This window comes from Glandiceps talaboti, chromosome 19 (assembly GCF_964340395.1).
Source record: "Glandiceps talaboti chromosome 19, keGlaTala1.1, whole genome shotgun sequence".
Classification (NCBI taxonomy): Eukaryota; Metazoa; Hemichordata; class Enteropneusta; family Spengelidae; genus Glandiceps; species Glandiceps talaboti.
This window is the reverse complement of record NC_135567.1, coordinates 20,605,402-20,615,822: the sequence shown is the minus strand read 5'-3', so window position 1 is coordinate 20,615,822 and position 10,421 is coordinate 20,605,402. Positions and strand designations below refer to the sequence as shown.

The 10,421-nt window shown below is 34.8% G+C and overlaps 2 protein-coding genes across 2 annotated transcripts; one reads left to right on the top strand and one right to left on the bottom strand.

Moving 5' to 3' along the window:
* Positions 1 to 201: 201 nt before the first annotated feature.
* LOC144450134 (interferon-stimulated gene 20 kDa protein-like) lies at positions 202 to 1,911 on the bottom strand. Its single transcript, XM_078140702.1, has 2 exons — positions 1,788 to 1,911; positions 202 to 999 (listed from the first exon to the last, which is right to left on the bottom strand). Exon 2 carries the CDS (start codon positions 994 to 996, stop codon positions 202 to 204), a length of 795 nt encoding a protein of 264 aa, XP_077996828.1. The 5' UTR covers positions 997 to 999; positions 1,788 to 1,911.
* A 247-nt stretch (positions 1,912 to 2,158) lies between these two features.
* LOC144450221 (haloacid dehalogenase-like hydrolase domain-containing protein 2) lies at positions 2,159 to 8,320 on the top strand. Its single transcript, XM_078140812.1, has 7 exons — positions 2,159 to 2,235; positions 2,997 to 3,152; positions 3,902 to 4,110; positions 4,995 to 5,079; positions 6,009 to 6,225; positions 6,791 to 6,854; positions 7,772 to 8,320. The coding sequence occupies exons 2-7, from the start codon at positions 3,037 to 3,039 to the stop codon at positions 7,885 to 7,887; spliced, it is 807 nt and encodes a 268-aa protein (XP_077996938.1). The 5' UTR covers positions 2,159 to 2,235; positions 2,997 to 3,036; the 3' UTR covers positions 7,888 to 8,320.
* Positions 8,321 to 10,421: the final 2,101 nt, after the last annotated feature.

Here is a 10,421-nt window from a genome sequence, read left to right as displayed (position 1 = left end):
TCCAAATATGGTATATTTGTCAGCTCAGGATGTTACTTATACACTGTTGGGGTTCACTGATTGGATGAACAACTTTTTGTGATGATTGAGGGACTTTGACCAGATTGTGGTTGTCATTAGCAACCACAGTTGTCCTCCAGATTAAGAAGTAGGCTAATAATAAATAAATAGCTGTACAGAATTTGTATAAATGATATTGTTTTATTGATTATCAAAATCTACAGGCCAGTATACATCATTCATGAAGGTATGTAGAAGTGAAGGTTTAGATTGATGGTCAGATTGACTGTCAGATTGACTCTCAGCTAATTTAAATAAATCCATAGTCGCTGTGGCATCTTCCAATGAACAGTGTTCACCCTTCTGTATCTCCCTATGTAATAATTGTTTGCTCAAAGTTCTCAAAGCCAAGCCCTGCATAGAATCAATACCCATTAGATTGCGAATTTTTAGACACTTTGACGTATCTCGTATAAGTTCTGCTGGGTGCGTAATTTGTAGCGCTTTCAAGTCGTTGTGGATTGCGTGTCCGATTAGAATTTTACCCTGCATTAGTTCCGTCATATGGTCTCTCACTTTCTCGAATGGCACACCTTGTTCTATATGTTCCTTACGAATACCGCTCCAGCGAGTTCTGTAATCGGTAACTGTTTCACTAGGTTTCACGTAAGAATCATAGAGACAGTTACCATGGTAATCAATGACTGTACATCTTGCCAGGGCAGTACGTTTACAAGGACCAACTCCCACCATTTCACAATCCAATGCAATGTACTGGTCAAAGTCTGAATTCTCATTTATTGCATTCTTTTTTTTCTTCTTTCTGTCTTTCTTACTGTCAAACAAACGTTTGATTCGGCTTGACAGCGCCCTCCTCTGTTTAGCTTTCCCTGATTTTAATTTCCCTTTCATTGGAGATGATGTTGCAGCCTCACAGCCCTGTTGTAATGATGATACAGAAAGATCACTTTCTGTACTCTTTGTGACTGACGGCATCTTCTGTGGAAAAAATTGAAATAAGTGTTTTAAGTAGAATCTTGTGATTTGTAAGTTCTTGTTCTTAGACTGGATTATGATTGACAAAATATACTGTAAACCTTAGATATTTTCACTACTAGAAAATTTGACAATTTGACAGTTTTCAAAGACTAATTTGTAATAATTTCAAAGTGATACATTATGTTCATGTACAAGAAGGTATTTTAGACTCAACATATTCTCACGTTTTTGTTTCCTGCGAAATAAGGGAAAATATGTATGATGTTATAACTAAATTTCAATGTCTTTAAACAAATTGGACTCCAGGCTGAGACAACTGAAATATGTAAATAAATGAATGAATGAATGAATGAATGAATGAATGAACGAAAGAACGAACGAATGAATAAATAGATAGGTTGACTGTTGGAAACGCCCATTTGTTGTCAACAGCTGATAAATAACCGTTGTCTTGGAAATGTTCGTCTCGGACACTCTCACCGGAACCGGAACAGGACCAAGTGAAAAAGCGTGTGCCACTAGAAGAATTTTCTTGACTGTAGTTGTATGCAGGGACAGAGACGTCTTGCACAATGTCAAACACTAGATTCACAGGTGCTAGTACAAATTGTAATAGCCTCTGCTGACTTGAAAATAGTCTACTCAAAAATTGAACCCTCAGGCTTCAACCGTCACAACGTTCAACGTAACGGGGGCCGGTGAAACATATTGGGGTTTAATGTTACGAACATCGGTGCAGAAAGCCACCAAATTTTATAAAGTCTTTCAAAATATTTATGTCAACTTACCTTCAGTACACTGTATCAGATCTGATGGTGAAGTAATGTCACAATACAGTCAAATCCCGTCACATAGTTCACGCAAACACTTGCCGTAGATTGTGCAATCTGCTTCGCCGAATGTCACACCACGTGTTACTAAGACACCCCAAGTCAATGAAACTTAACATTTGTCACTTTACTAACATTTCTTCGACGGTTCTCGGTCATTGAAACCAGTATAAAGACATTTTATCGTATTTTTTCGCACCGAAAAGCTTGTAAGAATTGTACAGCCTTTGGTATTAAGACAAATATTACATTTTTGAGCACATTTCATATATTTCCGACAGCTTAAAAGGCCTATACACAAGGTCAAAGTTCATTCGCACAGTGCAAAGGTTCAGTTTTCAAAAACGAGGTTGGATTTGTGGTTTTGAAGAAATATTACATAAATATGTAATGATTAATACTTTCGGTGAGTTTGCATAATATCATATTTGGGTTTACTAAGATGGAAGAATATAATTTATATGATTAATTCTCACCTCAAAGTATGTCGTAGGCCAAGGTACAGTCAAGTTGCTGCTGCTCGGGGGTGTCACAGTCAGTGCGTAACTTTCCAATTCCAGCACAGCATCTACATATAAACCGCCTGTTTAGTCTCAAACTTCTGCTACAGTAATGAAATTTGAAAAAAATTACTATTACAATATTTGAAAACGTTGATTTAGTGGAAAGATATTGAAAAATAGCACAAATACAAAATATTATGGGATATCATGCATAACTAGTCTAGAGTTCTAAACTGGTACAGTATACGTATTAAAAACTTCATTACTAATACCAGTCTAGTCAAGACGGTTATGAAAGATGTTACATTGTGGTGCTCCCCTAGCACAAAGGGTGCATGTCAGTAGTAATCCATCACTAACAGACTCATTAATATTCATTTGATACAGAAACGTTTTTGACCTTTCTAACATTTCCAGGACTGCACTGATATTCAAATGTCCAACCAGGACTCCACCTCCAGTCTGTTTAAACTAAAATCAAGTGGGGACACGACGACATCGTCATTTTTATATGAACACGGTTGGGGAAGCACAGATTTCTGTGTTCAAACAACCGTCATGACTAGACTGGTATTAGTAATGAAGTTTTTAATACATAATACTGTACCAGTTTAGAATTCTAGACTAAGATATAACTGGGTCTGTGATGTCATCTTTTTTGTAGATTTTGTCCATCAAAGAATTGTGAGATATTTCTAGTCTACATGAATAGAGTCATGAGTTTACAGACTGCCAGGATTGGTGCAGTCTTAGTGGATCTCAGCGGTACTTTACATATTGAGAATGATGCCATACCAGGTGCAGTAGAAGCTTTACAAAGGTATGTCATTTGCATATTAATGTAATAAATACCAGGTGTAGAAGAAAATTTTGAAAAGGGTTTGCCATGTGCATATTAATGTAATAAATACCAGGTGTAGTAGGCAATTTGCAAAGGTATGTCATTTGCATATTAATGTAATAAATACCAGGTGTAGTAGGCAATTTACAAAGGTATGTCATTTGCATATTAATGTAATAAATACCAGGTGTAGAAGACAATTTACAAAGGTAGTATAATTCATTCCAATATTTTCTACAAGGTTTTGGAAAACTAAAGTTAGACTAAAATCTGTCACAAACAACCAAGGAATACAAAGAGACTCTGTTGAAAGACCCACTTAAAATCTTGGTGCCAAAACAGTTGTTTGGCAGATTTATAGAAAAACTTGGAACAATAGAATGGTCCCATGTAATCCTATAAAAACAACACTAATGTGATTACCTGGGACTGAAACATACCCCTTTAACAGACTGAGGATTCTATATTTTGATTGTGTGAAATAAAATATGAGTTCTATATTTAAATTATGTGAAATAAAATATGAGTTCTATTTTTAAATTATGTGAAATAAAATATGAGAGTTCTATATTTAAATTATGTGAAATACATTCTTTATTTAAATTATGTGAAATAAAATATGAGAGTTCTATAAATAAAATATGAGAGTTCTATATTTAAATTATGTAAAATAAAATATGAGAGTTCTATATTTAAATTATGTGAAATAAAATCTTCTTTATTACTAGGCTCCAGCAAACTAAGGTTGGACTGAAATTTGTGACAAACACCACCAAGGAATGTAAACAGACGTTGTACGACAGACTAAGATGTCTTGGTTTTGATATACATCTTGATGAAATCTTTACATCACTAACTGCTGCTAGAAGACTGGTAGAAGAACAGAATCTAAGACCTTTGCTACTTCTACAAGAAAGTGCTATGAAAGATTTTGATGGTGAGTTGATGTTTCCTGAAACATGTGCATTCATTGTTCAGGTTAGCTCCTTGCTATGGGTATGTATTGTCTAATGAGGGTCAGCAGATATACATACACAATAACTTAAAGTGCTATGAAAGACCTGTATGGTAAGTTGTTTCCTGAAACTTGTTGCTCATTCATTGTTCAGGTTAGCTCCATGCTAAGGGCATGCATAGTCTAATGAGAGTCAGCAGATATGCGCTATGAAAGACTTTGATGGTAACTGGAACATTTTTTTTAAAACTGTTAATCATAATATTGTACATCCTGAACAGTATGGGCTAACCTGTGAGTAAACATATGTGTGTAGTAGTACGCACAGTATGGTGCCATACATCCAATAAATGTGATTTGTGTGTAAAAAAAAAATCAGCAACCCAATGAACCATGATTTCAACTTATTACTATACTACTTATAGATGAAATAAACCACTAATAGGGAACTTGCAATCCAGACTGAGCATGCTCAGATGCAAAGGACCATGGGATTATCTGAGGCTATCGTAATACCTAATCTGGAGCTACCGATAAAATAAACCTCCCACAATGGTCAGGGTAACTATGAATTGATTATTTGTGGTTACAAACAATGTAACAACACTGTTTACAATACTAATTGATAAGTATTTATTATCACATTTCCCATGATGCAACATTCAACATGGCGGGGTTGCAAGTTCCCTATTGACATGTACAATGTCTAATTATTGATATTTTAACAATTTTCAGTGAATATATTGTTGGTTGTTTTTTGGAAAAAATATACCACAGTTACAGCTAGTGTAGATTTAATGTAAATATCCATGACAACAAAGTTCTTATTAATTATCTTTAACTAAAACAATGGTTATTATTTGTAGGTATTTCCACAGACAATCCTAATTCTGTAGTAGTAGGTCTATCACCTGATAGTTTTAATTATGAAATAATGAACAAAGCCTTCAGGTAAGTGTGATTATCTTTGTAGGTATTTCCACAGACAATCCTAATGCTGTAGTAGTAGGTCTATCACCTGATAGTTTTAATTATGAAATAATGAACAAAGCCTTCAGGTAAGTGTGATTATCTTTGTAGGTATTTCCACAGACAATCCTAATGCTGTAGTAGTAGGTCTATCACCTGATAGTTTTAATTATGAAATAATGAACAAAGCATTCAGGTAAGTGTGATTATCTTTGTAGGTATTTCCACAGACAATCCTAATGCTGTAGTAGTAGGTCTATCACCTGATAGTTTTAATTATGAAATAATGAACAAAGCATTTAGGTAAGTAGTTTTAATTATGAAATAATGAACAAAGCATTTAGGTAAGTGTGATTATCTTTGTAGGTATTTCCACAGACAATCCTAATGCTGTAGTAGTAGGTCTATCACCTGATAGTTTTAATTATGAAATAATGAACAAAGCCTTCAGGTAAGTGTGATTATCTTTGTAGGTATTTCCACAGACAATCCTAATTCTGTAGTAGTAGGTCTATCACCTGATAGTTTTAACTATGAAATAATGAACAAAGCATTTAGGTAAGTAGTTTTAATTATGAAATAATGAACAAAGCCTTCAGGTAAGTGTAGTTATAATTATGAAATAATGAACAAAGCCTTCAGGTAAGTGTAGTTTTAATTATGAAATAATGAACAAAGCCTTCAGGTAAGTGTAGTTTTAATTATGAAATAATGAACAAAGCCTTCAGGTAAGTGTAGTTTTAATTCATTTAAACCAGAGATGAACTGAAAATGCTCTTGTATATCTTTGCATGATTCATAGATGTAGTAAGTTTCATTGGATTTATATATATATTTTTTTATACTAGTATTGGAGGGTAGCCCCCTGATAACTTGCAACTGATAAGATATTTATGTCTGATCTTTTTCAGACTAGTATTGGAGGGTAGCCCCCTGATAGCAATCCACAAAGCCAGATATTACAAGAGAGGTGATGGTTTGGCGCTAGGACCTGGACCATTTGTAGAAGGATTGGAATATGCTGCAGATATTAAGGCTGTAGTTGTTGGTAAACCACAACAAACATTCTTTCTATCGGCCATGAAAGGATTTGGATGTAAACCAGAAAATACAGTTATGATTGGTGATGTAAGTAAAATAACATTTCAATATAACAGAAGTATGTGTGAGTGCAAGTCTGGAATGTTTGGGATATTTGCATGAATGTTTGCAATGTTTTCTATATTTGTGAAAGTGCAGCAGAAAAATCACAACTACTAGTTTATGTAAATACCCCTGCGTATCCACACTGGCTCCACACTGGCTCCACACTGGCACCACACTGGCACTCTGTCATCTGGCTTTTTTTTGCAAAAATCATACTGTGTGATCACATGCTTTTTTGTTCAACAAATCATACTCATTTGCATATTATTTGCATGCAGGTATGTAATAATGTGTTTCGGTATTACACAGCAGTGCAAATACCACTAGTATGTTTGTGCTCCAGTGTGAGTAATCTCTGGTACATATGTAATAATACCACTAGTATGCACACACACCAGTGTATAAAGTAATCTATGGTACATATGTAATAATACCACTAGTATGCACACACACCAGTGTATAAAGTAATCTATGGTACATATATAGCAATCGACAGCATTGATAGACTTTGACTTTGTAGAAACAAAAGTTTATTTTATATTTGTAGGATGTCCGTGATGATGTAGGTGGTGCCCAGTTAGCTGGTATGCATGGTATTCTAGTTAAAACTGGTAAAGTATTCATCTTTTTCACATACAGTACTTATACAGTACTTTAAATAAACGGCAAAACATTAAACAATGTGTAAAATGTTTGTTATTGTACGTACAATAACAAACTTTTTACACTTTGTGCATCTTTTTGCAATATATTGGGTTATGAACATGGACTTGGTATATGTTATTTCACATTATTTTTTCAAGTAGAAAAACACAGTGAAGCTATTTTATCAAATAAAAATCCAAAATAAATACCAAATTCTCATCCATATGGCCACTTTGAACATTAAAGTGACCCGACCTGAGTTTACAGGATTTTTACTGGCTGACATTTAAAAACAGAAAACCTAAATTAAACAGAATGTTAGATGTGTTTGGTTCACTGTTCTCAACACAAGAACAAGCTCCGGGACCTGTAATTCTGTGTGTGGGAGGAAGGGTCACTGGTTGAGGGCGTTCTGTAGAACTAACTCATAAATAATAAATAAGGTAGTCATAGTAAAGTTTGTTTTAATATTAAAATCAACAAAAGAACAAGTTAAGATTGATTTAGATTTTCAAATAGAATGTTGAAAGATACATATTTTTGATGGAATTAAAAAATGTATGTCTGGTACAATTCCTCGTTATTCTAGTGTACGTGTACTGATTTACTGATTTACTGATTTATTGATTTACTGATTTATTGATTTACTGATTTACTGATTAATGTCAGTCATTGACAGTATTATGATTAATGAATTCATAAAATCTCAGTGAATGAAAGCAATTATCTCTTTTATCATCTAAATTTGTATCAAAGAAAGGTCAAAGGTTACATGGTGAATTCACAAGGTATATTTTCCCTGGTGTGTGATGTAAACTGAGATGTTTCCTTGACTACTGCTTAAGTCCAAAATAACATCATAGCTAAATCTCTTTGTCAACAGGAAAATACAGAGCTGATGATGAGAGTAAGATAACACCATCACCAGCAGCAGTTTGCCAAGACTTTCCTGCAGCAGTGGATATTATAATAAAGAATCTAAATCAACAACAAAGTTGACATAGGTGTACAACCCCCTGTAGTACAGCTGCAGTTTGCCAAGACTTTCCTGCAGCAGTTGATGTTATAATAAAGAATCTAATTCAACAACAAAGTTGACATAGGTATACCACCCCCTGTAATACATTCTTCAGCCAATTTGCCGGGAATTTTCTACAGCATTGAGAAGTACACTGCTATATACTGAATGTAACTGAAGATGTGTATGTATCACCCCCTGTTTGGATGTACCAACTGCTAGAACACTTGTGTGCAAGTTACCTGAACACAATACACCATTCAAGATGGCGGGCTTGCAAATTCCCATAATGCACCATTCAAGATGGCAGGGTTGCAAATTCCCATAATGCACCATTCAAGATGGCAGGCTTGCAAATTCCCAATTTCATAATCCACCTGTTGTATTGAAATAAGCATAGACACTGTTATAAAATGGAGAGTACAGTTTTGTTGTTGATATTAAATATTGTGCATCAACTTTAAAAGGAAATAAAGGTTTTACTCAATAACAGCAGTGTAAGTCCAGTCTCTTGAGACATTTCTTTTTGTCTTGTAATTGTGAAATGTTTTGAGTTTCTTATTTGCACCACGATCTCTGCTTGTAGAGATTAGGCACCCTATAAATCTTATTTATCATTTATTAGTATTATTTACTTTAGTTTATTTCAGGAAAAAGTCTCTATTTGTATTTTTCCAAATTCCAAGTCATCTATCTGGGTTTTAATACAGTCGAGTATTTGCAATCACTCACTTGGGTTACAATCGTTACTGAAATTACACACACTTGTTCAAGTCTATCTGACAACATATTCTAAACATTTCCTGTGTAGCAGCAACAATTATGTGATCCTGGGATAAAAGTAGTTTGTGCTCTGTTAACTAGAATGTCTATGGCACTGGAGCTGTGTTAATTGCTAGCTGTCATCCACTACAGCTCCACTGACACTAGTCAAGATTGGAGGCAGTAGTCAAAAATCCCCACATGACTTCACTCAAGGCTATAAAATTCTGAGAATTTTTTTTTTTTTTAATTTTCAAAGGAAACCATAGAATTCTATAGTATCATGGGCCTCATTGTGACTGCTGGACCAAAAGATGCCCAAAATAGCACTCCTAGAGGCCAAACTGTGCAATCTTTTGTTGTCTTTCTGATAATCAGCATATGGCGGAATGCACACCCCACCCCCTCCCAGGAGCCAAGTCTATTTCTATTATTGCTCAATAAAAATACATTGAAATTTTATTAAAATATATAAACGGAAGTGGTAAAAAGTATAGCATTTCTCTTTATTCGAGTAAAACTATAGAGGGCGCCATCACTTGGTCAAAGGTTACGGCGTGAATTTGTTGTGTGCGAACGAACGAGTGTGAAGCTACCATCATATTCATATTCATCTTCACTTTCAAAAGTTGACCTCTACGATCAATGTGAATATGATGATAGCTTACACATTCATCATCAGATTCGAAGTACTTCCGAATGGGTACGAACATGCGTTCGGTAAAATCACATATCCTTCATTGGCAGGTTGAAATCATGTGATTGTAATTACTTTTCACTTGATTTGCCTGGATTTGAATGCTCTCGTTATTTTTGCCAGAGTATCCAATTTGCACCATGAATTATTGTTGTCATGGACCATTATTTTTCACAATCCGTAATTGCGTTGACCGATCCCGGTAATTGTAGTCTTGACAACACTATTTTGCGTAAATTTCACCAGTGTAAGTGTTAAGTAGGGTTTCAAAGATAGCGGCACTGCGGGAAATCAAAACATACCCAGCCAGGCCGTATTTTATTACATTACTCATACAGGTTTTTTGTACACCCAAATGTTGATATTTCATTTTCAAAGATATGGGAAAGGCATACTAAACATCCAAATTAGTTTTTTATATGACAACAATGATTCATGGTGCAAATTGGATACTCTGGCAAAAATAAGAAGAAAGCATGCAAATCCACGCTAATCAAGTGAAAAGTAACTACAATCACATGATTTCAGCCTGCCAATGAAGGATTTGTTATTTGCCGAACGCTTGTTCGTACCCATTCGGAAGACTTCGAATCTGATGATGAACGTGTGAAGCTATCATCATATTCACATTGATCGTAGAGGTCAACTTTTGAAAGTGAATATGAATATGAATATGATGGTAGCTTCACACTCGTTGTGCGAACGAAGCGTTCTACTGTTCACTGCAAGTATTTTATGATTGATTTTGTCAATCTTCGGCGGAAATCAACCAGGTAAGAATTTGTGGATATATTTACTTCATATTACAGTGAAATACTAATAAAACGATTATGCTTTGTGGTCGGCGATAGTTTCTCAACTGGTTTTAACAACTAAACAAGTTACAAACTATGGTCTGCCCCGGTCGCGGGAGGTCTGCATACGGTGTACACTCCGATTAGGAACAAATATCTTTGATTGTTTGTCAAGTTTGAGTTGTGCAGACAAGCTTTGATAAAAGACACTCTATTTGTAGGTAACACATTTCATATTTCGCAGCTGAATATGCTAAAAAAC

What these genes read in the sequence shown, in the direction of transcription:
- LOC144450221 (XM_078140812.1), top strand. Translation starts at nt 3,037, where the DNA reads ATGAATAGAGTCATGAGTTTACAGACTGCCAGGATTGGTGCAGTCTTA. An exon ending in GCAGTAGAAGCTTTACAAAG is followed by an intron (nt 3,153 to 3,901) that starts GTATGTCATTTG and finishes CTTTATTACTAG; the next exon opens with GCTCCAGCAAACTAAGGTTG. An exon ending in ATACAGTTATGATTGGTGAT is followed by an intron (nt 6,226 to 6,790) that starts GTAAGTAAAATA and finishes TTATATTTGTAG; the next exon opens with GATGTCCGTGATGATGTAGG.
- LOC144450134 (XM_078140702.1), bottom strand. Translation starts at nt 996, where the DNA reads ATGCCGTCAGTCACAAAGAGTACAGAAAGTGATCTTTCTGTATCATCA.